At 25.4% G+C, this 27,926-nt stretch overlaps 4 protein-coding genes and 2 long non-coding RNA genes across 9 annotated transcripts in view; 2 read left to right on the top strand and 4 right to left on the bottom strand.

The window, feature by feature from the left end:
* Window positions 1-19: 19 nt before the first annotated feature.
* LOC127283263 (dual specificity protein phosphatase CDC14C-like) lies at window positions 20-7,932 on the bottom strand. 2 transcript variants are annotated; one of them, XM_051308000.1, is made up of 9 exons: window positions 7,387-7,932; window positions 6,675-6,798; window positions 6,312-6,571; window positions 5,576-6,246; window positions 5,232-5,510; window positions 5,112-5,168; window positions 4,439-4,666; window positions 4,039-4,326; window positions 20-2,889 (listed from the first exon to the last, which is right to left on the bottom strand). In XM_051308000.1, the coding sequence occupies exons 2-9, from the start codon at window positions 6,721-6,723 to the stop codon at window positions 2,805-2,807; spliced, it is 1,917 nt and encodes a 638-aa protein (XP_051163957.1). In that variant the 5' UTR covers window positions 6,724-6,798; window positions 7,387-7,932; the 3' UTR covers window positions 20-2,804. The 2 variants fall into 2 exon arrangements, with proteins under 2 accessions (XP_051163957.1, XP_051163958.1); XM_051308001.1 differs by having other exon boundaries at window positions 20-2,949.
* Window positions 7,933-8,107: 175 nt separating this feature from the next.
* On the top strand, window positions 8,108-14,847 carry LOC127283265 (uncharacterized). The gene is made up of 8 exons (XM_051308002.1): window positions 8,108-8,198; window positions 8,395-8,528; window positions 8,891-11,086; window positions 11,163-11,325; window positions 11,478-11,638; window positions 11,702-11,912; window positions 11,982-12,839; window positions 12,902-14,847. The coding sequence occupies exons 2-8, from the start codon at window positions 8,448-8,450 to the stop codon at window positions 13,852-13,854; spliced, it is 4,623 nt and encodes a 1,540-aa protein (XP_051163959.1). The 5' UTR covers window positions 8,108-8,198; window positions 8,395-8,447; the 3' UTR covers window positions 13,855-14,847.
* LOC127283266 (zinc finger protein 148-like) lies at window positions 14,785-18,048 on the bottom strand. The gene is made up of 3 exons (XM_051308003.1): window positions 17,534-18,048; window positions 15,543-16,328; window positions 14,785-15,471 (listed from the first exon to the last, which is right to left on the bottom strand). The coding sequence occupies exons 1-3, from the start codon at window positions 17,883-17,885 to the stop codon at window positions 14,879-14,881; spliced, it is 1,731 nt and encodes a 576-aa protein (XP_051163960.1). The 5' UTR covers window positions 17,886-18,048; the 3' UTR covers window positions 14,785-14,878.
* Window positions 18,049-25,241, top strand: LOC127283268 (uncharacterized). Its single transcript, XR_007843330.1, has 3 exons — window positions 18,049-18,174; window positions 18,977-19,129; window positions 24,978-25,241. It is a non-coding gene; the product is annotated as an uncharacterized LOC127283268 (long non-coding RNA).
* On the bottom strand, window positions 20,264-24,988 carry LOC127283267 (uncharacterized). Its single transcript, XR_007843329.1, has 3 exons — window positions 24,847-24,988; window positions 24,571-24,620; window positions 20,264-20,416 (listed from the first exon to the last, which is right to left on the bottom strand). It is a non-coding gene; the product is annotated as an uncharacterized LOC127283267 (long non-coding RNA).
* A 101-nt stretch (window positions 25,242-25,342) lies between the features above and the next one.
* Window positions 25,343-27,926, bottom strand: part of LOC127283274 (uncharacterized) — a 128,394-nt gene continuing 125,810 nt past the window's right edge. For all 3 annotated transcript variants that reach the window (XM_051308011.1, XM_051308012.1, XM_051308010.1), the window contains one exon: window positions 25,343-27,688. In XM_051308011.1, the coding sequence (XP_051163968.1) occupies window positions 27,474-27,688 (215 nt within the window). In that variant the 3' untranslated portion in view covers window positions 25,343-27,473. The remainder of the gene's footprint in view (window positions 27,689-27,926) is intronic.

The raw sequence follows: 27,926 nt of genomic DNA on the forward strand, positions 1-27,926 counted from the left end.
GCAAAATGAAAACTAAATATAAAGTTGAATACTATTTATTATTATTATTATTTATATTGCTAAACAAAATGTAATTCTAATTCTAATGAGTATAAATGGTTATACGTAGAATTAATTTTTATTTTTTGATTGAAAGAATCAATTACGATATGCATTTCTTTTTTTTTTCGTAAAATTTTCTCTCACAATAATATATAATTTCTTTCAATCGAATCAATTTGATAAAAATTTCTATTATAAAAATTTCATTTACAATAATCAAATTTTTGTTGCAACAAATCTTACTTAAAAATATATATAATATATTTATACATATTTGTTTAATTTGATAATTTTCCAACAGATTTGGTTTGTTTTTTTTTAAATTTTTCTGTGTTTAGAGTAAAATTTTTATTTTACAAATATACAAATTCTCTAAACTATTTGTTTTCTTCTGTAGATTCTAAAAATACAAAACATTTTTTTTTGATTTTTTTTTCAGTCTTTAATGAATTAAAAAAATGAATAACAGTCTTGGATGATTCTTTGCAAAAAAAAAAAAAGAAAAGAAAAAGTACACAAATCAGTGAGAAAATTATCAAATTATTTTAAATTTCTGAATTTATTACTAGATTCTATAATATAATGGGAAGTAAAAATCATGCAAATCAATATTGTTTTATAATTTCTCGACATTATAGTGCGAATATAATGAAAGTGCAATTTATCATCAATAAAACTTAAAATATTCTTTTAATATCGCTTTGTCTGACCAGCAGAAAGATTAATACAACAAAATTTAATATTAAAAATTTATCTTTCCTCTAAAAAACAAAGCATAAATTTTTTCGTATACGCAAATTTTTTTGGACACATGACAATCGATTGTACAATCAGTTTTTTTTATATTTAAATTGGAGAGAGCTGATTTTATTTCTATATAGAAAAAAAGAATCTGAATTAATATAATTATTGAATTAATTGCAAAGTTTAAAAAAAAATATGAAAAATTAAAGAAAATACTGAAAATAAAGAGACAATAATAATGTAAAATTAGAAAGTAAAAAAAAAAAATTAGGAAAACATTAAGAAAACTTGTTAATTAAATATTCAATTTAAAAATATTGAAAAATCTTTTTTTTTCCTACAGCGATTTGCATTATTTTCATCGAAACTTTCAGAGTGATTGATTTCAAGTTGACAAAAATATAGCTACAATATTATTATTTATAATTTCATATTGTGTCCTTGATTATCTATTTAAATTAATTCAAATAAAATTGAATTACACACATAAGCAATTCTAAGAAGCGTTTTCTCGTTAAATTGATTTTACCTTTTATATTCGCATAATCTATATTTATATATATTGTAATTCTTTTTTTAATGAGCAAAAAAAAAAAGAATAATTTTTCTACAATTATTTTTGTTGTATTATTTACATACAATTAAGACTTTTAAGGTATAAAGTTAGCCTGCCACATTATATAGATATTAATAACTTCCTCCAACATGCGTACTGATTAGATTATTAAATTAACCAAAGTTAATTGCAAAATGGGATTATCGTATTAGTTAAATAATCAATAATAATTGTTATTTACCATTTTTGTGTTCATTCTATTTTTAAATTAATAATACTATTTTTCTTTTTTTTTTATAAATGTTAACAAATACATTTTTGTACTTTCGGAGGGAAAATTCAATTTTTTTTTTACACTAAAATTAAAGATTTCATTGAAATATTTGTGATTTTTCAAATTTATTTATATTTAAAAATTAATTTTTAATTTTTATATTTATTTACTGAATTACTTTCGTTAATTCAGAAAACAATTAATTAAATTTGTATGTTTATCAAATTAATTCAGATTTTAAATTGTAAAAATAATGAAATCGTTTATCTTAGTGTGCATTTAAATCTGACATTCATTCGAACGCTAAACAAGAATAAAAAATATTGGTGTTTACAGTTTTTTTTTAAGAGGCCATTAATTTCCAGTTCCTTATTAATAATTGATTTTGTTGAGCTTTGCAAATTTCTTTTTTCGGTGTCAAAAAAAAATTTAATAACTCAACAACTTGAAAAATTCTATTCACGAATAGTCAATATAAAAAAGTCAACAAAAAAAAATGTTCTAAAAAAAAGTCTAGATTTTATCGAACTTTAAAAACTGTAAAGAAAGAAAATTTTTTCCTACATAATAATTGATTTTAAAAAGTTCAGAAAAATCCCAATTTGACTCGATAAAAAGCTGTAGAAATTGAAATAATTTTTTCTTTTATTTACATTATATAGATGAAAATTCTTTTTGTAATTTTTTTTTCTAAATTGGAAGGAAATTATTTTTTTTCAAATGTGAATATACTATAAGCAAAACTAGACTTAAAATAAAAATCTAGCATGATAAGGCGTAGATAATTATTTACCTGTTCTATTTGTTTTTTTCACGAAAAATATTACAACCTATTGTTAATACATGTACATATGTATATATATAATATAATATATATGTATAACTCTGACCAGCACAATGTAATATCACTTTATAGTCAGACAATAATATCTGTCTAATAATAATAGAAAGTGATTGTTACAATTTTAAAAACTACAGATACATTTCTTTTTTTGTTTGTTATTTGTTTCACTAGGATCTACGTGGTTAAATTTTTTTTTTCTAGAATTCTAGAAATTATTCATTTAACTACGATGAGTGCAAAAATATATAAAGAAAATGTTTCTTTTTTTTTTCTTTTCTTCAAAAAACCACGTGAACTCCAAAAAAGAGAGAGATAGAGAGGATATCCGATGATTGTGTTATACTTTATTGAATGATGGGGTTGAAGCGATGAGATCTTCGACGCTGGCGAGATTGTCGAGGTGTAAGTTGTGTGCCCTCTTCAACGCCACTGAGAATATCGGTTAGTCATCTGATAAATGCTTTTTTGCAACTTTTTGTAGTGCGCGTACTGCAAGTTAGAGAAAAAACAAACGGGGTCGGGTACGTTAGCCACTTTTTGAACACTATTTCATTTTTTTTCCATCTTTTCTTTTTTTTTTTTTTTTGGTTTCTAATTAAATAAGACTACAAAAAAAGCTACCAACAAATTCGAGCAGGGATGAGCGAAATGTATTGATGAATACAAATAATTAATTAAAATTAAAAATTCTAAATTCTTTTTAAATTTTTCAGGAAATTTAATTAATTTTCAAAGGTAATAAAAAAAAAAAAAAAATTAACTAGAAATTAATTAAAGATTTGAATTTTTGTATATTCATGATCAATAAATTAATTTGAATTTGTTTTTATTTAAAAAATATTAATCACTAAATTGAAAAAAGTTGCCCATCCCTACATTCAATATAAAACGCCACGATTATTATTATTTTCTTTTTTTCTCATCAAAAAAGGAAACAAAATGAAAAAAAAAATCGCAAACACATGCGGTTTTTAAACGTGCCGTCGGTACCTTACCCCGTACATTTTCACTTCTTTATAGGACTTGAAAAGAAAGTTTTTTTTCGGTTTTTAAAAGAAAAAATATTTGTCTAAGACACAAATATTATTTTATAAATTTAAAAACGTATAAAATTAACATTTTTTTGAGATTTAAAAAAACAGTCCTGCAAAGAATTGTTAAGCATCAAAGTCCACAAATTACTTATTACAATATAATTAAATAATTAAAATTAAATAAAACTAATACTTTAAAACGTTTTGGAACGTTATAACATTTTTTTTTTTTGCTAACAAATTATTAATTATAACAATAGACTATTAAATTATCAACGATATTGTAATCAGTGAACTCTGATCGAGTTCTAGCCCTCCCACTATCAAGCAACATTAGTCACACACTCACACACACAAAAATGAGTGCAGAAGAGTAAGCGAAAATAAAAATTTTCTTTTTTTTTGGTGGGAAAGCAACTGAAAAGCTTAGAAAGTTAAAAAAAAAGTCTAGAAAAATAAAATAAAAAAAATTGGTATTTAAGAATTAGTAAAAAGAATAATAGATATAACAACGAAAATGTTAAAAATGCATATTAAAACTTACTGCTTGAGGGAATAATATCGGCTAATTCGATCAGAAGAACGGAGATTACGTTCGTTTAATGGAATTGTTGTAGCAGGTGAGGCTGGAACGACGTGGGTTTCATCCACTCGCAATGTCCTCACACTGCTTCTTGTTACTGGTTTCGTTGTTGTGGAAATGGAATTAACAGCAGGAATTACTTTTTTTGTATTTCTTTCATGAAATTGTGTTGTTGTTGTTGTTGTTGGTTTGGATCTTACTCGTTGGGAAGGATTTTCACTTATTTTTACATTCGCCAAACCGCCATTTCTATAAAAATTTATCGCAATGTTTTTTTATTTAAAAAAAATGATCTTTTAAAATAATAATTTAGTAAAAAAAATTTTTAAATTGTTTTTTTTTTTTTGGAAAAAAAACTTACTGTCGAAGTGAATGATGACGTGCGATGCGTTCATCCAAATTATTCTTGTTTAATGAAAGTTTCGTTGAGGAAATTGTCGATTGCATCTCAACTTTTGGACTATTCCTCGTAAGTGGTTTGGATATTGAATTTGTGACAGAATGTGTCGTAGTGGTATTGTTATTATTGTTATGAATCTGTGTAGTTGGTTTACGAATTTCGCGACGAATTTTAACGTAATCCATCCGTCTAAAGTTTGCAAGAAAAGACATTACTCAAAGCAGTGTTTTCTTTTAAATTTTAGAAAAAAAATTACAATTTTAAAGTTGCGTACTGTAAATATTTTTTGTTCATATTAATAATATTTATATTTTAATAATTAAAAAATTTTATTTGTATTTAAATTTAGAATTCAAAAATTTTATGTATTCTAGACTCGTGAAAGTGACAATATTATTTGATTTGCGTGTGAAATCGTGATAAATAGAAGAGCTTTTGTCACGCAAGAAATTGTTAAAATGAAAGGTTAATTAAATCAGTAAAGATCGATTTGTCCGCAACTTAAAAATTGTTTTTAAATGAGAAGATAATTTCTTTTTTTTTCCCCTTTATTTTCTATTTCAAAGCACCAATTTAGACAAAGTTCAAAAAAGATAAAAGCAAGAAGAAGAAGAGAAATAATTTAGCTACGAACCTTCTCGTATCAGGTTTAAATATACTCCTGTGATGAAGTAGAAGTTCTATGTACGGTCTAGAGAAAATATGAAATATTAATTTAAAATACAAAAACAAGAAAAGAAAATTGAATACATACTGTACGATACGTGTTGATCGGGATGAATTATTAACAGTGCGTCTTGCTTTGATTTGATTGAGTTTATCACCCTGTGTCAAATATGACAATTTAGGACCACTTGTACTTGCAATAGCAGCAGGTTCCTCTAAATTCATTGCATCAACACGATGTATTATTCCATTAATATTGTCCCGCGATACTTTTGCTAATTTTGAATAAATTCCAAATTCATGAACAGGATTTCCATTTTTCGGTCGAAGTGGTTCTTTGCATAATAAATGCAAATATGTTTCATTTCTAAAAAAAAAAAAATTTTCAAAACTTTAGTAAATGAAACGAAAATCATTTTATTTTTTACTTACTCTTCGAGAAATTGTTGTTGAGGACCAATAACAGAGCCAGGCCTACAAATACGAATCCAAGCAATTGTCTCGTGTGCTGTTAAATGATAATGTTTCATAATATAACAGCCAATTAATGTTCCTGTTCTACCAAGACCAGCTTTACAATGAATTGCAATGGCACCCGATGCTTTTTCTGATATTTTCAAAAATTGTCGAACAATTTCCATTGTTGGCGCTGAACCATCGACAAAAAATAATTCCTTATGATCGAAACCAGCTTCGATAAAACTTGCGGCATCGTATCTTTTTTTATTTAATCGCACAATTGTTGATACATTATTTGTTTCAAAATAATTAAAATACGATTCAGGTGCATGTAAAAGATATCCATTTTCAATTTTACATGTAGCATGAGGTCCGCAAAAGGCTATAAATTTTCCAGGTACAATCCAATTTAAATCACCATTTTCAACTTTTTCCAAATATTCATATTCTTCAAGATGAAAATCATCAAAATTAAAAAATCCAAGTTGATGGCACTTATAAACAGCACTGAGACATGATTTCAATGATATTCTATAACAAGGCTCTCTCAATGATGCATCACGAAATACTTTAAATGGTTGAAAATCAGGTATATTTGTAAGAAGTTCATAAGCTTCATTAGCTGTGCGTTTACAATAAATTACCTAAAAAAATTAAAATTTTTATTAAAAATTTTTATAATACATAATTTTTATTTTTAAAAACTTACCGCATAACTCCCAGCGAGAAAAGCAGCGTTCACTCTTTTTTCAGGATCCATCGATGTATAATGAATAATTTTTTTCTTTTTAAAAAAAGCCGATTTCAATTTTGAATTTATTTTCTGACAATATTGATATAACATTGCTAAATTTAAAGGACCAAAATCAGCATAAAATTTCTCATAAACAAATTCATCGTCTATACTAAAACAATGAATACTTGGTGTATTTTTAATTCTATCTGGCACTGTTTTAAAATAAAATCGATCTGAAACAAAAAGAAATATATTTTTAATAATATATAACAGAAATTATATTTGACAATTAAAAATAGAATTAAAAAAAAAGAAAATATTTTTAAAATAGTTTACCTTTTATAATTTCTGCAGATCCCATTAAAATTTTATTCACCTCGTCCATGATTGATTATGGATTTATAAAATTGTGCCAAGAAAATAATTGTTTCAACTATTCTATATTTGGAAGAATGTAGTCCTAAAATTTAAATGTAAATGTTTTGAATTTGAAATTTTTTTTGAATTCAATGGTTTCTTGTTGATGGAGTAAAATTTAATCTTGATTTATAAGTTGTTAATAAATAAATCTAATCTAATCTTATAGAACTAAAAGTAAAGCATAACAGATATTGTACGCTAGGTTTATCTATATATATATATATATATATGTAAATCAAAGAACACGCGATCACGCACGAAAAACTGTAGTCAATATCATAAATAATGAATTTGGACATAACAATCGAGATTGAGAAATAAAAACGAAATAATAAGTACAATAATTAAAATTTTTAAATGAAAAACAATAAAACATCACAAAACTAAAAAAAAATCTATATACCTGAAAATAGGTAAAAAATTAAAAACAATAAAATTCTAAAGCCATTATAGGCCCAGGAATAATAACAAAAAAAAAGTAATAGCAGACGCTATAAAAAATTCAAATTACTTCCCGTTGACTCGAAATCAAACAACCTTTCTCTTACTTGAAATCGTCATTGCAACTTTCACCAAGAATGAATGAAATGTTAAAATAACTATACTTAAAACATAATTTTAAACATACCTTGAAAGACTCTTTGATATTTTTAAAAAATTTTGGAAAAAATACTAAAATATCAAAATGAACGTCCGGCCGCGCTGGAGATTTAAAAGATCGCTATCTATTATGCATTGCTCTTGTAAATTGTTCAACTTAGTCAACCTGTTGTCATCATTATTGTGATGCATAAGTCGATGATGTTATGTTAATTTAATTCAACACAAGGTCTGTAGTCATTATTCACCGTTGATGCGGAAAGTTGTTTGCTGCCATCTTGGGCAATCTTCTGCTTCACACCCACAGACAGAGAGAGAGAGAGAGAGAGAAAGAGATTTGTGTAACACAATTGTAAACTATATATTAATACTTTATTTTATCAATAAATAATACTGATTTAATTGAATATTTAACCGAAATTCATTCGGTTAATGAATGTCGTTCACTGAATAACGATAAAACTTTAAATTATTGTGCCTTCAAAATCTGTACATGACTCTATATAAAATTCCGTTAAAATCGTTGCGCGAACGATTTTTTGAAACGTAATCCCGCGATTTAACTGAAAAGATATAAATTATAGAATTGACGTTAATGAAAAAAAATTCACGTTTACAGCGCCACGTTGCGAAATTAATTTATATCCGAAACAAGATGGACATTGTTTCCTTAACCAATCAGCGTAGAACTGTCCATCATTGTCGTTGCCTGATTGGTCGCCTTGCTTTTGCCATTATGTTCTCTGTGAACAGGACCTAAGGCTATCTTATAGGAGTTTAAAGTGACATTGTTGCATTTTTTTTTATTTTTTGCTGAGAAAAACAATATTTATCGAAAAGGTAAGAAATTTTTAAAAGGAAAATTAATTTCTATTACATTATATTAATTTCAAAATGAAAAATACTTGTCTGTATTTATAAAATTAAAGAAAATCATTTTGTTCTAACCAATGTTTACATATTTAGGTTAGGAATTTAAAATCTTGTTTATATACGTTATATATATTATAAAATGAAAATATTGTTTTTGTTTTAGAAACCAAAGAATATAAATTAATTAATGAACATTTGTAATAGAAGATTTTTAAGATGTCAATTTCGAAAAAAATTAAGGAATGGTATATTTCAATCGAATCTCAAAAATTTGATGGCATAGCGGAAGAAGTAAAGGTAAATAAAAATTGTTTATTCGTTATTAATTAAAGGTCAATGAAAATAAAATATATATTTTTTTCATTATTTACTTTACAAAGTATTTAAATTATTATAAATATGTTTTGTTTTGAGCGTTTTAATTTTTTTAAATTAAATTCTCCAATTTTTTTGTCAGTTTTATATTATGAAAAAAAGATAATAAAAAGCAATGTTTAAACTTTTTTTTTTCATCTAAAAAATAATATCGCATTATAAAAAATAATTAAAATTTTTTTTTATAGTAATTGAATTTAAAAAATAAGTAAATTTAAAATAATAAATTGATTTTTACAATAATTTTAGTTTTAAAAACAATTGTTTTGTTTTGATTTTCACAGAAAATTTTACCATTGTCAAATCCAAAGTACAATAATCACATCGATAGTTTAATAACACGATTAACACGATCATATATAAATTACCATGATTCAAAAAAAGGAGACATTGCAATGGGTTTAACAATTTATGAATTAACCCATTGTCTTTGTGAAATATTTACAGAATCAAGTAATCCATCGAGACTTCGTTCTGGAATATATCATATTACTCGATGTCTTCGTGAATTAAAACTTTATTCGGAATCACAAAAATTATGTAATTATATAATACCAGGAAAAATATTTTCTCACGATTCACAAGATAATGAATATTTTTTAAAACTTTCTCACGCATGGCGTCACAGTATCGATATGGAAATAAAATCCCTTTCATCAACAAAATTTGATTTAAAAAAATATAATTCTCTTTTGGAAATGATAAAATTTGATTTTCAACTTCTTAAATACGCCGATAAATTGGAGAATTATTCGGTAATTTTATTTGGAAGATTACAAAGGTACATTGATCAAATAATTATTTCTGATAAAGAATGGACGAACAATAGAATAATAACGTTCATTAATGATATGATTGAATATATTAAAACATTGCAAAGTAATTCAAATTTAATTATTAATCCATTAAAAGTTTATGATGAAATCATTGATATTATGCATTGTTTAAGTATGAGAATGATTAAGTCGAATAAAATAAATGAAGTATGGAATTTTATAAATAAATGTGCTTCAAAGTTTGAAATTTTTCTTGAAATAAATTCTGAAGCAAAAAAAACATTTCAACTTCAACTTGATTTTTATAAAATTCTAATAAAGCCAATTACAAATTTCGACGAAGAAATGTTAAAAGAAATTTGCAATTATAAATCTGAATTTGAAAATAGATTAAAAATTAGCAATCAGAAAAATCTCCTAAAAGCAAATTCATTGGCAATTAGTAAAATTCTCACTTCTCTCTTCAATTATTGGCTAAAATGTTTGAATTCATGTAAAACGGAATGTTTCAATAAAATATTTTTTGAAATTGTTGAACTTATTAATCATGCGGCAATGCTTCTTTCTGATCAACGTTTAAAAAATTGTAAATGTGATTTAACAACATGCACAGTAAAATACAATAGTTACGAACAAATAAATATTATTCTAAAATGTGGAGTATTTATTTGTATGATTGATAAAAAAGAATTATCCAAAGAATTAGTAAATTTCAGTCGTGATTTTATAAATGAAATAATTATATCAATTTATGAATATAAACAAACAAAATGTGGATTATATTCACATCTTTGGTCAACGTGCGGTCAAGTAATGTACAATTTTGGTCTATTAACAAGTATAGATTATCTTGATGATAGTGCAGAAATATTATCAAATCTCTGTTCATTTATTATTCAAGAGGATGGAATAAAATGTAAAAATAATTTTCTTCGCACATCTAATCCATTATCGCTAGTGTTACATAAATTAAGCGGTGTTTATTATCGTGCTGAAAAATATAGAGAAGCAATGATTGTCACTGCATTTAATGGATTAATAAGTTATGATGATAATGATTCGAGAGCATTTAAAATGTGGGCAAATATAAAACACAAATATAAAACTGAATCGAAAGATATTAAACAAACAATGATTGAATGTTTAAAAGCAGATAAAATTGCAATCAAGGAACTTGGAGTTGAAATTGAATTGAATGATTATAATTTAATTAAATTATGCATAAAGGAAATACAAGGATTACAAATGGCAAAAGTATGTCTCACTGGGGCGATTAAGGCATGTTTAAAAGAATTGGATTCATTGAAAAAAAATACAATTGAATATGTCGAAGGTGTTCAATATCTTGGTTATCATTTAATTTATTTTCGTGATGATTGTACAATTAGTGAATATTTAAAGAGAGCTGAATATTATTTATCAATTGTTGATAAAGATTCTACATATAATTCTTGTCTAAAGGCAAATATACAATTTTTTAAATTCATGGATCAATGTAATACAACTGGCAAGAAAATTAAAGAGGATATTAAAAATGCAAAAGATATTTTGCAAAAACGTAAAAATCAAACTCATGATGAAACTATTGAACCTGATGAAGTGGTTCCTGTTTATAGGACAATTAATATGAAGCATAATGAACAAGTTTTTTTGGATTTGAGGAAAATTCTACGTAGATGGAAAAAAATTTTTGCCAAAGATCCGGTAAGTTTGAAATTATTTTGTAATAAAAAACAAAAAAAAAAAAAAAACAAAAAATTGAAAATATTTTTCGTTACAGAAAGAAATTATTAATTGTTGGGAGCCTAAAATTACTCTTGATATTATAATTATTGCTGGAGAAGTCGCACGATTGCATTTATCACAAGAGAATGAAAAACGAGCTTGGTTACTTGCTTACGAATTAGCTTCCGTTTTAGAAGATCATTCTTCATGCTTATATGGTAATTATTATTATTTCGCTAATTTCATTCTATCTTCTATTTTATTATTATTTTTTAATTTAAAAAATTCCCTAACTTATTAAAAAGGGAATAAAAAATAGTTTTATTACTTTCTTTTTTAAGATTATTACATTTTGTTTTTAATTTTTCAGTGACTGCTCGCATTATTTCTCTTCGATATATTAACAATAATTGGATTGATAAGGTTCATAACTACGCAGTTTCGTTGAAAACTTCTGATGATATTGAGGATAAAAATGCTGCTGGCATGTTTTGGACGAGTTTATCAGATTTTTATTTTGAAACAGGAAAGGTAAATTTCATTGTTGAGAAAATGATTTATTTGATTTAAATTAAATATTTTATTTGTACGCAGATAAAAGAGGCAGTTATTTTATTAGATAAAGTAAAGGATTTGGAATCAGTAAGCCTTAAAGAGAATACTTCACTTTATTTAGATTATCTAGATACAATTATAAGATATTATCAATTTTATTCTAAAACATCGGATCAGGAATTATATGCCGAGTTAATTGTTAATCATGTGTACGCAATGATTACTGTAAATGGATCTCTTGAAATTGGAGGTAAATTATCGATAAATATTAAGTAACTAAATTATATGAGAAATTAATTTCCTCTTTTTTTCTTTACAGGAAGAAAAACGTACTACGGTCTCAATACATTGTTGGATGCAGTAAATAATATGTCACTAGTAATGTTCAATTTTATTTCATTTAGAGAAATATCGGTTCATTTAACGCTTAGACTTGAATTGGCCCAATCGCTTGGAGCAACTTTACGTGTTGCCGAATGTCTCAAGTCATTATCTTACATTGATTTATCACGATTTAAACTCGATGATTGTGAAATAAAACTCCAGGGTATTGAACAAATTCTCGACATCGAAGGATTTGGATTGTCAATGAATAACAAAACGTCCAAATTACACAATGAACGTACAAATATAATATTATCACGTCGAATGGACGTCGATGATCCTCTTCGTGATGTAATGGAGAATAATGCATCGCCAATTTTACGAAAGAAATTTTTTTCACCTCCTGAATTTATGCTTCACGATAAATGTGAATGCTATCGTTGTTTGAATATTCCCTATCAGCATTTAATATTTTCATGTACTTATATTCGAGCTCAAATGTATTCTCTTAAAAATTATTCTTCCCTTGCTGTTCAACATTTTCAAGGCTCTCTGGATGTGAGAACAAAAGTATTGACGAGGGAAAAAATTTTAAACGAAACTAACATTACAGAAAAGCGTTACTCTTGGAAAAAATATTACACCACCGTCGATTTTATTCTAATGATGATTGATTTTAGTAAATTTCTCATGTACCATGAAACAGAACCAAATGAGAAAAATGCAATGCAAATTGCATTCGAAGCAATTAATATTTGTAAAATAAATAATTTACAAACTCATCCGGTATTTACTGCAGCTAATGAACTTTTATTTTCATATCGAATGCAAAAAATCAATCCATCATTTAAAGGTGAGAAAAAAATTAATTTAAAAAAAAAAATTTGAGATTTTAATAACTATTTTCTTTTGCAGCTTTCACAGTTCCTGATGTCAATGATGTGGAAATTACCGACCTAATTCCTGATAATGCATTTCCATTAAAATCTTGTGCGACACCATCACATTCAGGAGAACTTCCATTAAAGATTCTACATAAAGATAAAATACCATATCCTTTGCCTAAAACTAAAGTTGATATGATCTTCAGTGAAAGTGAAGACGAAGAAGATAATACAACGACGAAAAAAACCAGAAGACAACCTTGTAGAAAACGACTTATCATTGACGAAATTGATACAATTGGTGATTCATTGAAAAAAGTTTCAATTCTATCTGATGATGAAACTACAAAGAATGAAACAAGTGAATCTTCGAAATCAAAATTGGAGGGAGAAAAGAATATTGAACCAGTCGCATCAACTTCTTCGTTAAATGTTGAAAGTACAAAAATTAAACGACAATCAAGAACTAAAACGCCAATTTTAACTGTTTCTTCAGATGTTGAAAATTTACAGATTAAACGATTGTCATCGAGAAATAAAATTACAACTTCCGTGAAAAGTGAATCATCGAAATCGAAAACGCAAACGAAAAAAATTAATGAATCAGAAGAATCAGGCGATTCAACTTTTTCGTTAAGTGTTGAAAGTACAAAAATTAAACGACAATCATCAAGAACTAAAACATTAACTGTTTCTTCAGATGTTGAAAATTCACAGACTAAACGATTGTCATCGAGAAATAAAGCTACAACTTCAACGAGAACTGAATCAGTAAAAACAAAATCAGAGACAAAAAAAATACTATCAATTGATAAAGCACAAGATTCAGACGATTCAATGTCTTCCACTTCCTCGGGTATTGAAAAATCACATAGAAGAAGTAGAAGATTGGCAAAGCAAAATTCAAAAAGTTTAAGTCCCAATAGATGCTCGTCACCAGAACTTTTTACATCGGATGATGAATTTTGTTTGAAAAAAAAATAAATCCACTTTTTTTGGAATAAAATAATTTTTAGTGAAGTAATGTAAATACATACTTTAATATACAAATTTCGTTTTTATTTAAGTTTTGTAAATAAATAAGCAAGACTGTCAATAATTTAGTATTAGAAAATTTTGTAATAATTTTCTTACATTAATAATTAATTAGATTTTAAAAAGATATTATAAACACATTTTCAAATGTTTTCTACTTTTTTTTTTATTCTTATACGTTAAAAATGTAAATTTTATAATAAATTATTTTCTCAAAGAAAAAATTTATAATTTTTGGAAATTAAAAACAAATTTATTTCTAATAGCATATATTTATTAAAATACGAGATATTTACATTCGTCGTAAAAGAAAAGTTATTACAATAACTGTAGTTACTATATTTAAAAGAGCTACCATTAAAATTTATAATCAAGAAATTGATTACTTATAATAATTAGAGGTCGTTTTTCTTTTTAAAAAAAAGGTATTCAATTTATCAAAAACAAAACCTTTCATAAATAGTGACTAATTTAAATACTCTACAAACTCAAAATTGTTGTTTTCATATTTGCGAAATTTGCCGTTCTTATGAAATCTCCATCTATTATTTATATTACTAAGTATCACACAAAGGTCCTTTTTACACGTTTTGTCGTTTTATGACTTAAAACACACAAAAATTTTTAAGAACAAATATAATAGAAATGTCATAAGTTGCTCATTAATTTAAAAAAAAAAGTATTTCACAATTCAAATAGTAAAAATAAAAAATTATGGCTTTAAATATAAATGCACAATTATGTGCAAATATTTTTTTTAAAGTAATTTCATTTTTATATTTTATATTAAAATATAAATTCTTCGCGTATTTAGTGCCCAATATATAAATATATATATTTTTCATCTACTTTCATAAAAAAATGTTTTAAAAGACTTAAAACGACCCAAATTTGAAAATCGTTGATTCATAATACGAATACCACAAAAAAAAAAAATTAAAATGACTTAAAAATCAGAATCACAGTTAACGATTTATAAATTGGTATAATTGATATTATCGCAGGATTCTCTGTCTCTTTTAATTTTTGTTAATGCACGAACAGCTTCTTCTTCTTGTGCTTTCGCTAATTCCATGAGTGCCAATGCGCCAAGCCATTTTTGATTATCCTCAGGAAATTGTATTTTTACAACTTCTTCTTGTGGAATAACAACAACTTTTGCCTCATTATTATTAAACCTTGTTGTTGGTGATTGTGAATTATTTTTATTAGAACCAGCGAGCATTAAAACAGTTGGTCTTGTTTCATTTTCAGTGCGTGTTATTGATTTTGTTCGCGAATCAATTAAATCATTTGATATATTCATATTCCATGAGCTTGATACTTCGCTATTAATTTCTTCATGAATAATAGAATCAGGACCATTGTTGTTGTTGTTGTTGTTATTTGTCAAGCAAATCATTGATTCACAAGATGGATCCCAAAATTCACGTTCTAAATTACGTGATGTTGATGAAACATTACGACTTTCTGTTGTATTTACATCAGTTACGGAGACATTTGATGCGACGCCCAAATCCCAGCATAATTGATTTTCAATATATGTATCGGATTTTGATTTTTCTTCTGAAAAAAAGAAATTTTTATTAGTTAAAGAAATTTTGATTGATAATAGATGTGAATTAGTAATTACAAACCTGGAATTACAGGCGAATTTGAGGCAGATAAACTCCATTCTTTTGAGAGATTAGACGCGTCCTCCGCGCGTTGTAATAAATTTAATTCACTCGTTGAATGAGGCGAAATTGCAGTTGAATGAACGTCCCATCTAAGAGGTTTAGCGAGTTGTTGTTCCAAACATGCTTCGCGAAGCCATCGTTTCTTTGGCTGAAGTCGATCAAGTGGTCGTCTTGGTGTTGTTGGCAATTTCATTGTCGATGGCTCATCATCCTCTGACATATGTAACATTGTACACGTTTCAGTTGGATCCTCATCTTCTTGACTATCGTCTTGACTGTCTTGATTTTCAGCGCAATAAAGTCGTTTATTTAATGGTTTACGATCTAAATTCTCCTGTTCGCCATTTGCGTCCATTATTAAACCTTTCTTAAATTTTCCACCACGTCGAAAATATTCGCTATTACCCTTCCAGGTTTTTAACATTTTTTGATCACTCTTGCCCGTTGGTGTTCTATCTTCACGTTCACGTGATAATCTATAGCGCTCTAGCCAGCGAGCAACTTCTTGTGATAATTCACTATTTTCCGAAACGGGCTTTAAAACAAAATCATCGGAACGTGTCAATGTTGCATAGGGATGATCGGGACAATGTCTATTTGCATGAGTGAAACGCATATCACAACCTGGTTCAGTGCAAAGAAATGGTTTTTCACCAGTGTGTAGTCGTTGATGGGTTTTTAATTGTCCCGATTGAGTGAAGGCCTTTATACATCCTGGATAATCACAAGGATATGGACGTTCACCTATGAAAAAAAAAATCACAACTATTAGTTTCTTTTCTTCTAAATTAATAATTTAAAATTATTCAATTTTAGACAAAGACTCATTGCAAAAAATAATTTAATAAATCTTCATCTTTGATATAGTTTTTTTTTGTATATTTAATTTTTTATATCAGTGAATGTAATAAAGTACAAAATTTTTTATTTTACACGATTTTTGATAATTTTATCAACATTTTAACAATAAATAATAAGTATTTTCCATCCAATGTTTTTTTTTAATTATTTTAATATTCTTAAAAAAAAAATTTATATTTAAAAAAAAGGTAATAGAAAGTAAAATTTTATTATTTAACCATGATAAAAAAATTCTTTTTTTTGCGATAAATTTTTTAAAAGCAAATTTTTATGTTAAAATTAAAAATTCGTCATATTTATTGCTTTAGGAAGATTTATCTAATCTCAAGTTATTACATAATAAATTTTCTAATATCTTGAAAAGAAATAAATAATATATAATTTTATTCGAAATAAGGCTAAATAAATTCTTTTTCTTATGATTTGAAACAATTTTGAATGTATTTTAAAAAAGATTTACAAATTTACTCATTTATGCGTAACAAAGAAATCAAAATAAAATTTTCAATTGCATGTGAAATAAAATATTTTTTAAATTCGATTTTTCTTTCTTAAGGATTCAAACAATGCACGTGCGCGTCCCCACCAATTCAGACATCTTTACATCCCTTTTTCTATCAGATATACATATATAAATCACCAATAACCAAAATAATTTTAAAAAATTGTAAATTTATAAAATACACTGCTCTATGTTTATAAACAAATTTTTAATAAATTTCAAAAATTGTAATACCCATGCATTTAAAAAAAAAAAAAAACATTCCCTCCACATACACGGAAAATAAACAAAGATCTCGTGTTTGGAGTGGAATAAAGGAATTTAAAGTACGCATAATGGCGGTTGGCGGGACGCGAACACGCGATATGTATGTATCATGATCATTTACCCGTATTAGGATAAATAAATATTATTATAAAACGTGCATATCTCAAATGAGTTGGAAAATTTACGTTTTATAAATAATCTTTACTTTAATAATAATAATAATTGTATTTAGAAAAAGTGTATTCAGTAAACATTCTTTGTTCTCGAATGGAAAAAAAAACTTTCTGTCTAAATTATTTAAAGAGCATTCTATATTTACCTGTATGAGTTCGTAAATGAGCTTGTAGGCTTTTTTCTCTTGGAAAAACTCTATTGCAGAAGGTGCATTTAATACTGCTTGGACTTGTGCTTCCTTGCATCATTAAATTTGAGAGAGCATCTGCGCGAGGACGTCCTCGACGATGATTTTCGGAGCTGTGATTTCTTGCATTTGTTCCATTTGTCCCAGCAATATATTCTGGCGATGAACATGAACTTCCTGGACTTAAATTAAGATTTCTCGCTTCATCGCCCCAATTCCAGGGATAGAGCATCGTGTCGCACATGGGCGGGCTACAAGGTAACATCTCTGCCAGGGCACGAGGTGTACGCTTCGGTGTATGAAGTGCCATTATTAATTTTCTTTATAGACACTTTAACACCTTTATCAAACACTAACACACTGAGTTTATGTCAACTTTTGCCTTCAATTCAAGAAACAAATTTGTATAACCTTTCTTTTTTTTCTATTCACCGAAGCTACCGTTTAACACAACCGCATGCAACTGGTTAACCGCCAAATTTATTACGGCGTGGTTTCAGTGAGAACCACTTCGCGATGCTGTGAATTTCCGGTATAGAGAGGCGCATGCGCAATCGGTCAACTATTAATCTCGACAGTCGATAATGGTAATTCAAATGGTAATGTAGAATACTGTTTTAACTGTTAGCGGTAGTTTTTTTTAAATTTAAAATTAAAAACGGTAATTTTTTTTTATTTAGTAATGATAATAGTAGTATTGTTATTTTAAATTTTAGATAATTATTAAATGTTTGTGTAATTTGTTTTCCTTTTAAAATTGAAAATAAGATTTAAAATTAAATTTTGTTATACATTGATTGAGGTTTATTTGAAATTATAATTGTGATTGAATTGAACATAATTTGATAGCTTTTGATTTGCATATGTAAACGTCTATCTGATACAAATCTATATGCAAACGTATATATATATATATGTGTGTATATTATAGAAATTATTTATTCAACGTAAAGTGAAGCTACAATTACTGAGCTATTAGTACAAATTGTATTTGTATTTGCAGTTAATATAATAATTTTAGAATTTGTAATAATATCCAATAATATATTTTTTTTATTTATAATTTATTATTTATAATAATAATAATAATAATAATAATAATAATAATATAATATAGTAAATAATAATTATATTATTAAATAATATAATTTTTAATTTAAATTAATTAATTGAATTAAATAATAAACTAAATTAAATTAAATTAATTAAATTAAATATTAAATTAAATAAATAAATAAAATTAAAAAATTAGAAAATAAATATAAATAAAAAACAAATTGCGTTTGATGATTCATAAAGGGATGAAAATAAGCCCTTTTTAATTATATTTATTAAAGTGGTAGCTAATTAGTATGATTATGTTAAAAAATTGAATAATAAGCAATATGATACTTTATCAAGGATAGAGATTACAGGTTTAGGGGATAGAGCTGCGGAAATTTGATGCTAATGAAGGAAATTGCGTAGATGCCCTTGCCTAAGGTTCTTCTATATTCCATTCCTCTCATGATCAACGCTTGAAGCCAACGGGAGTCAATTGCTTCACTCTTCTATGTAAATATATTTTTTTTTTTTACTAATTTTTTTTTTAAACAAATCATTTTTTGCACTGGAAAAAATTATTTCATTCAAATAATTAGTTTCTTCCGACTATTATCAAATAAATATTTATGTTTATTAAATAATTATTATTTAACTAAATTAAATGGTATTTTCGCAAATAAAGGAATTATTAATTTAAATACAATTTATTTAGATAAAATAAAAATTATTTGGTTCAAAAAAAATAAATATTCATTTTTATTAAATAATTATTATTTAACTAAATTAAATGTTATTTTTGCAAATAAAGGAATTATTGATTTAAAATACAATTTATTTAGATAAAATAAAAATTATTTGGTTCAAAAAAATATTTATTTATACATTAAATAATTATTATATTTGATTTAATTAAACGATGTTTTTGTTTCAAAAACAGAAATATTATTCAATTATAGTTTATTTAATTCAAAAAAAAATTATTTGGTTAAATAATAATATAATAATACAATTTTTAAAAATTGTCTGCCTAAAATTAACTTTTAATACTAAAATCTTTGTTACAATAATTTTTAACGATTATCTGACTAAAAAACTGAAACTAATTAATTATAATGAATAAATTTTATTTTTATTCTCTGATTATTTACTATACTAATTAAAAAAAAATGTCAAAAATTTACCTTTACTAGTGAATTTTTTTTTTATCAACAAAAATGAATTTTTCATCCAATTCGGTTGAAAATTTGACAAAAAAAAAAAAAAACAAAAAAATATTATAAGAAAATAAACAATATGCAATAGATTAAATGGGAAGTGAAGGTTTTATATGCACGATGGGGACGTTTAGCGAGACTATATATATATATATATTGGGGGTGAATAGTCGTCGATAAAAATGCAAATTACTGATCTCGGCCGAGAATGAGAAATATGGAATGTTTGCAATGTGACCCCTCTGGCACACACATATACAAGAGTGAGTGACAAATCCATGTGTATATATATATGTATGCGTAAATTCAGGACTATAACTCGATCCCCGAAATATTTGATTGATACGCCAGAGGGGGTCTATACTGCATCAGTTCATCTGTTTTCCTCTCACATCCCTCCTGCCCCCCCCCCACCGACCCTTCCTCTCATCGTCCAACTAAATTGCTAATTAATATCCTGGTAACTGAAACCTTTCGCCTCAACCAGCGTCAAATACGGCTGCAAACTGTTAACGAGCATTTCTCCACTTTTTTTTTCCTCTCAGTTTCACATATATATATATTTATTTATAAATATGTGTATCTGCAAAATTCAAAACATTAAATTCACATTCGGTAAAATCTAAATTGTATATAATTGATTTTCAACAGTATAATTATAATTTTGGCAATTAATAAAAAATAAAATATTAATATTTAATTATTATAATATATAATTTATTGTTTGAAACGGTTGCTAAGGGAAAAAAATTTTTCAGCAACCGTTGCTAAGGAAAAAGTAATCCTTAGGAACCGTTGTTTAGAAAAAAAAAAAACGTTGCTAAGGAAAAAAAAATCCTTAGTAACTGTAAAAAAAAATTTTTAACAACGAAAAAAAAACCTTAACAACTATTGTTAAAGAAAAAAAAAAAATCAGCAACCGCTCCTACACTGAGAAAAAAATTTATTTGATTCAAATATTGAATATTATCAAATAAATATAATTACTTGAACCAAATAATTTTTATTTGAATTAAATATTTGGACCAATAATTCCCTGTATTTGAAACAAATACTATTTAATTGTGGTTGAAATAAAAATTATTTGGTTTAAGTAAATATTTATTTAATAATAATCAAGTAACCGAATATTTGAATTAAATAAATTTTTTTTTTCAGTGTAAGGAAAAAAAAATCCATAAATAAAATGAAATTATTGCAAAGAAACTGTTAAGTTAAAGGTAAATTCACAAAGTTCGACTTGTCGACACCCAATTTTGACGTTATCTCAATCTCTCCAAAAAGGTTCTTCTTATTCAAATGAAATTGTGGAAAAAGAACGCGGGAATGATCGTAGCTCTTGAGCGCATCTTCTCTCTCTCTTTCTCTCTTTCTCTCTTTCGAAAAGACCCCAAAGCGATAAAATAAAGAAAACTAATTCTATCCTAATGGCTATGTCTTTTATTGCGAGTAGAGACTATATACACGCGAAAATAAGAGCTGTGATCGGTTACAAACACAAATGCACGTTGGAATCGCAAATCGAGAAAAAAAAAGAAAATTAAAAATCAACTCTAGAGAGAAAACTTTCAAATCAGAATTCGTTATTTTAACTTTTTTGTTTTTTTATTTTGTAACATAGAATCACGTTAGAGAGACTAAAACGTAAATCTTTAAATAATTTATACTTGATAAATTTCCAACAAAACAGAACAATTCAACCAATAAAAGTTTTGTTTTGAACAAAAAAAAAAAAAGTGAAAAACAAATTTATTTGATTCAAATACTCGATTACTTGACTTATTATCAAATAAATATTTATACTTGAGGCAAACAATTTTTATTTCAATTAAATAAATTTTATTTGAATCAATAATTTCTGTATTTGAAACAAAATATCATTTAATTGACTCTATTGGTAATTATTTGGTTTAAGTAAATATTTATTTGATACAAATAAATAATTATTTGATACAAGTAAATAATTATTTGATACAAATAAACATTTATTTGATAATAATCGAGTATTTGAATCAAATAATTTTTTTTTTTCATTGTACACGGAAAAAAATCTTCACCTAAATCAGCGATATGTTTCACTAAAATAGCAAAAAAATTTCCCTATTCTAGATAAACTTATCGCTGTTCCAGGTGAAATTTTTTTGCATGATACAATAAAAATATATTAATAAAATGAAAATAGTGTAAAATAGAAATAAAGTATTAAATTAAAAAAAAAAAAAAATATGAGACAAATTTTTGAATCTTGGAATGTACTCTATCAATTTTGATTTTCGATTTGAAAAATCAGAGATCAAATACATCTTCTTTTATATTTTATAAATTTGACATGATTCCTATTTTTCTATATATACAACAATGAAACGCTCCATATCGTGAAAAATGATTGATCTGATATGAAGCAAAACTTCACGGTAATTGAATTGAATGTGATTCTTCAGAATTCTCATATTTTTTTTTTTCGTTATATTTTCAAAACTTTTCACTTATATAAAGTTAATTCAAGTATTCCTGAAATTTTTTCTATTTTTGAAAAAAAAAAAAAAATACTTTTCCGTCCTTAAAAAAAATTAAAAATAAATTAGCCAACATGCGGAGTATAAGCTGTATATAGACATTTAACATTTCACGAAGTGAATATAATTTCCTAAAATGATAATTCTTGAGTAGGAAATGAAGGTGTCCACCAAGCTGTGTGTATATATTTAAGGAGCGTTTGCAACTCACAGAAAGTATATAGAATCTAGGTCGAGTCTTCTTAGCAAGTATTCTATATATTTTCTCCCATCTCTCTGAATATGAACCAGAGAAAGAGAGAGAGAGAGAGAGAGAAAGATGAAAGTCAAATTAGACAAAATTTCTATAAATTGTGTCAATTAATTCTGCTTGGAAAATTTTAATTGCTTTATTTGCATACTTGATCTTTCGCGAATTCAAGTCAGAAAGATAGGTATATCTTGAATTAAAAACTAATATTAGATTTCTTCAATTTTTTTTTGTAATTACAAAAAAATCATTTTTCTCTAAATTTCTGAATTTTGAAAAAAAAAAATTTATTTGATTCAAATACTCGATTATTTGACTATTATCAAATAAATATTTATTTGAACCAAATAATTTCTGTATTTGAAATAAATATCATTTAATTAGTAAAAATTTAAAACTAATTTTTAGTTTAACTAATTTCTGCTTCAGAAATTAGCAAAAAAAAAAAATTAATTATTATTAAAAAGTTTTTTTTTGTGGTTGAAAAATAATTCTTTGTTTTATTATAGAATATAAAACTGAGACGAGAAAAAAAAAGTTATATTCTTGTGAAAGAATAATTCACAATAAAAATCAAGGACGGAAAAATGATTATTTGGTCGTAATATTATCTTTTTTTTTTTTTTTATTTAGCAACGACTAAAGAAACCGTTATCGGGGAAATTTCTTTTGAAGTGCTGAACGTGCTTCATACTCTTCAGGATATAGTAAGAGCTCACTGGATAGAGAGAAAGAGAGAGAGAGAGAGAGCCTAGTTAATTTCCAGTAGAAAATCCCTCGTTATTGTCAGAAATGATTTTAGAAAATTAAAAAAAAAAAATTCATCCACTAAATCGATTAAAAAATTTGTTTAACAGAAATATATTTTTTTAGGTTGAAAACCCATGGAAATAAATTATAATTATTATATTTTTATATTATATTTTGAATTAAAAATAAATATTATTTTTTTTTTAATTTTTTAGCGAGTATTTTTTTCTTTTTTTTTATTTATAGAAGATAATTATTTGTCACAAGGCAAAGTAGGTTTAATTCCAAAAAGCTCTTCGAAAGGAACCCCTCTCTCACTCTGTTACGCTCCAAAGATTTTTCCTGACGATGTTCTGATTCTGACAACCCTTGTCCCTACCAAGAAGAATGTACTTTTTTGTTGGCAAGCAAAGGAGAACCAACAAAGAACTCAAGTATGCCACAATCGATCACAATTTTATCCCTATACGACTAAATAATATCGCATAAATTCTGTTATTAACGCTTTTTTGCAAAAAAAGTTTTTTTTAAAAATATTTAATAAAAATATTTAATAAAAATATTTAATATTAAATATAATATAATAATAATATAAAAATAAATATAATAAATAATTATTAATTTAACAAATATAATATTTAATATTTATTTTCATTTATTACTAAATTTTATTAAATATTTAACAATGTATTAATTGCAAGATAAAAAATAATTTTTTCTCATATCTTAATTATATTATCAAAAAAATTTCTTACTTTTTTTCGAACATAATTTTGATTATAAAAAAAATTCTCCGTTTACTTTTATCTACTCACGCGTTTTAAGGGTATAAACGTTAACAGCTGAAATCAAAGAAGAAATAAGCGGTTTTCTTTGCGAACGTATTTTCATATGCAAACAAGCAGAAAACGAGACTCACTCTCCTTATACTATATAAGGTTTTGAAGCTATTAGGCTTATTTTTTTCCACTTCGATGATGAAAATTTATTTTTTGTAAATATTCCTTCTTTAAATTGAATGTAGAAAAAAAAAAAATATTCATTCCTTTGAATATATAATGACCAAAAAATCAGTTTGGCATTTTTTTCCCCCGTTTATACATTAGATAAATAATATTAATAATTTTAATAAAAATAAATAAAAATTATTTATTTTCATTATTCATTCAATATACCGGATAATAATAAAAATAATAATAATAATTGTTAAAAAAAACTTACAAAAAATAAAGTAATGCGATGACCTTTGCTTTGCCCTTTTTTTCTTTCTTCTTGATAAATATAAAAAAAAAAAAAATATTAATTATTACAATTAATTGTTAATTAATTAAAAAATAAATTTCGAAAATGTATTTTATTTTTAAAACAAATTATTGAAAAAATAAATTTAAAAAAAATTAATAGTTTTATTTTTTTTTTTTAAATTGTAATTATTATTTTATTGCTACAAAATTAATAAAAGTAGATGTAATTAATTTTGAATTTATAAAAAATTACCTTTTTTGTTTTTTTTTTTATTACTTTTTCATTTGGGATGAATCTTTGCATTTAACTGCAGTTTGATTGTCTTTATTTCGAAGTAATGTTCTGTGCGACGATAGCTCCTTCTCTTTTCTCTTCTTTTTCAGGAATATACTCTCCATTCTCTTTTACACTATTAATGTGGCGACAGTAAAAACTTCGGACGACAGCCAGCTGCCACCAAAGAAATTGGCTGACACGTTATTCGCTCGCTTGCCTCCGAACAATCTACACCCATATAAATGAAAGCAGTTAATTCTTTCTCAGAAAAGCTTTTCAACAATATTTTAATCACCAATGTTTGCAAAACTGAACCGCAGGAATGAAAAAAAAAACATCTGAAACGAAAAGAAAAATGTTCCTTGTTATAAATGTGAAATTAAAATAATATAATAATAATAATTTTTAATTTTTTAACCATCTAAATAATTATAAAAATTAAATCATTGACGATTTTAAAAATTAGAAACCATTTAATTTTTTTTTTTAGAGAGATTTTATTATGTAATATAAACTTATGTTATACATCACTACACATTACTTATTACTATAGTCCTATTCGATATCTTAAAATCTAAAATGCACAGTGTCATCGTCATTTTCGAAATTAGAATAATTTTTCAAATATTTTTTTTTTTAAATCCCACCATAACTATATACTCATAATATTCTAAACTCGAATCATTATATTAAAATTCGAAAAAAATTGATTTTTTCTAACTTCTATTATAATATTTGGAAAAATAAATTAGAAATTTTTTTTTGTGTGTTATTAAAAATAAATAATGGATTATCTAGTCGAAACTGTTACCCATTAAAAACATATTTTGTGGACAGAGGTCCTTATTATCTAAATTTGTTGAACAATATTCTCACAAAAATGTCAATTTTTTTTTTTTGGTGAAATATAATATCTATAATTAAAAATAAAAGGAGTAACAGCTCGATAAATCACGACGCTAATTTTTTTTTAATAAATAAAAAAGGAAAAAAAATAATTAATTTTCAATTCGATAAAAAGTTAGGGCAGTTTTTTTTTTAATGAATATTAAACGAAGAACCTAATTTCTGGCCCCTTTTTTTTCTCTTTTGTTAGCGTCGATTATTACATGTTTTTTTTTTCTTCTATTCAAGTATAACGAATTACCAATAAGCGTTAATCATTAATTTAATATTATTATTATCGTTAAATTTTATCCTAAGATATAATACCTAGTACATACCTGATGATATTTTTTTTTTTTTGTAAAAATCTCCAATGCACAAACTTCTTTTTTTTTTTTACGAGAAAGACATGTTTTTCTCGTTTTATAACTTTTACAATGAGACAAGAAAACGACATTAACTTGAGAAAAGTGAATTGTTGAGGATTTTTATAGTAAAGTTTTTTTTTATATAAAAGTAAGAGCAAAAATTCTATCAAAGATTGTGGACATTTTTCAAGAGATTTTTTTTTTCTTCAAGAAAACTTTGTCAAGTTATATAAAGGTAAAATTAAATTACATTTAGATAGAGTGAATGAGAGTGAGAAATAAAAATTTTTTTTTATGAAATTTTATTTCTATTTTATAACTCTTTTTTTACTAAAAAAAAATAATTTTATCATAAAAAATTTTATTCTACTACAAAATCAAAGGTTTTATTTTATTACTAATTAGTATTATTAGTAAAATTAATTTTTTTACTATCGAATCAGTAAAATTCAAAAATCAAAAATTGAGTTACTAATTCAAATTAGTAAAAAATTTCTAATTTTCGAGTGTAGGTATTTAAAAACCAATTTTTGTCTACCTAGAACAAATTTTATTTTTAAAATAAAAATTAAATTAAAAAATTTTATTTCTAATTAAAAATTAGATTAAAAAATTAAAGTCGAATACTTTTCTAACTATTTTTTTTTTCTTGGTAAACTTTTTCTAAATGCTAAAAATTCCTTTTCTCTTCATTAAGAATTTTGTTTATAAAAAAAAATTTTGAAATTTAACAGAAAAATAAAAACTAAAAAAAAAATTTCTTTTTTAAAATTAACATTGCTCAACAATTTACTTTCCTCTCATCTCCTATTATATTATTAATAGGTAGAAAACACTTGATATCGAAACACAGATTAATGTCGTTCTTAAAGATTGTCCTGTGAGTATTTAAACCCTCGTGGGGGGGGGGGATTATTTGATAATATTTCCCTTTTTCCTTCGTGATTTTTCTCATCCCGCAAAATAGAAAAACATCTCCTTTTTTTTTGATAAAGAATTGTCATCTAAGGAGAAATTTTCACTGATAATAATTGATTTACGAGAAAGAAAATCACGATTGAAAATAATCTTTTTGCAAAAAAAAAAAAAACATTTTTTTTTTTTATACAAAAAACAAAATTTCTCTTTGGTATATATTGACTATTTTTTCAAAGAGAGATTCGAATTTTTTTTGTTTCTGTTCTTTCTTTAAAATAGTCTTTGGAATAAGTGTAAAAAAAAAAATTATTTTTTGAGAATTTATCTCAAATTTTTGAAAATTTTCGAAAAATAAATTAATGAAGGGATTTTTTTTTTTTTTAATCCAAATATTTAAATATATTTGTATGTGTGTGTGTGTGTGACAAAATACTACCATCGATGAGTGTCAACGAAAGATTGGCTACTCTCGTGACAAGGATTGATTCCACTGCACCATTTGGTTTCTTTAAGAGGTGGACAACGAATTCCGCCTCTGCGCGGTTTTATGACAACTTTTCTTGTCCTTTGGGTTTCGCCGACACCACAAGTTCGACTGCAAGCGCTCCAGGGACCCCATTCGCTGACCTTGCAATCCCTCGGCAATCCTAAAACATACACGTCTTTAAGTTTTTTTTTTTTTTTTTTTATTTTATTTTTTTTTTTCATTCGCCAGACCTCTAATCTTTTTATGACTAGACGCTCACTCTCATTCACTTTCTCTAACCGGTTTTCTTTACTCAAAACCACAAAACTTTTGTTTGCGAATTTCATTCATTTTTTATTGTGTCGAGGGACAGGAAGAGGAAAACGAGAATGAAGAGTGGTGAAAAATAAATAAGAGAG

This window comes from Leptopilina boulardi, unplaced genomic scaffold, assembly GCF_019393585.1.
Source record: "Leptopilina boulardi isolate dan_hultmark-lab unplaced genomic scaffold, ZJU_Lbou_2.1 LbouV2_31, whole genome shotgun sequence".
In the NCBI taxonomy this organism is placed as follows: domain Eukaryota; kingdom Metazoa; phylum Arthropoda; class Insecta; order Hymenoptera; family Figitidae; genus Leptopilina; species Leptopilina boulardi.

Bases quoted from the DNA above. Each gene is read 5' to 3' on its own strand.
- LOC127283263 (XM_051308000.1), bottom strand. From the start codon at position 6,723: ATGGACGAGGTGAATAAAATTTTAATGGGATCTGCAGAAATTATAAAA. The intron at 6,247-6,311 runs GTAAGTTTTTAA...TAATTTTTTTAG, and splicing joins TTCTCGCTGGGAGTTATGCG to GTAATTTATTGTAAACGCAC. The intron at 5,511-5,575 runs GTAAGTAAAAAA...TTTTTTTTTTAG, and splicing joins CAACAACAATTTCTCGAAGA to AAATGAAACATATTTGCATT.
- LOC127283265 (XM_051308002.1), top strand. From the start codon at position 8,448: ATGTCAATTTCGAAAAAAATTAAGGAATGGTATATTTCAATCGAATCT. The intron at 11,326-11,477 runs GTAATTATTATT...TTAATTTTTCAG, and splicing joins TCATTCTTCATGCTTATATG to TGACTGCTCGCATTATTTCT. The intron at 11,913-11,981 runs GTAAATTATCGA...TTTTCTTTACAG, and splicing joins TGGATCTCTTGAAATTGGAG to GAAGAAAAACGTACTACGGT.
- LOC127283266 (XM_051308003.1), bottom strand. From the start codon at position 17,885: ATGGCACTTCATACACCGAAGCGTACACCTCGTGCCCTGGCAGAGATG. The intron at 16,329-17,533 runs GTAAATATAGAA...TTTTTTTCATAG, and splicing joins TCATTTACGAACTCATACAG to GTGAACGTCCATATCCTTGT. The intron at 15,472-15,542 runs GTTTGTAATTAC...TCTTTTTTTCAG, and splicing joins AAATTCGCCTGTAATTCCAG to AAGAAAAATCAAAATCCGAT.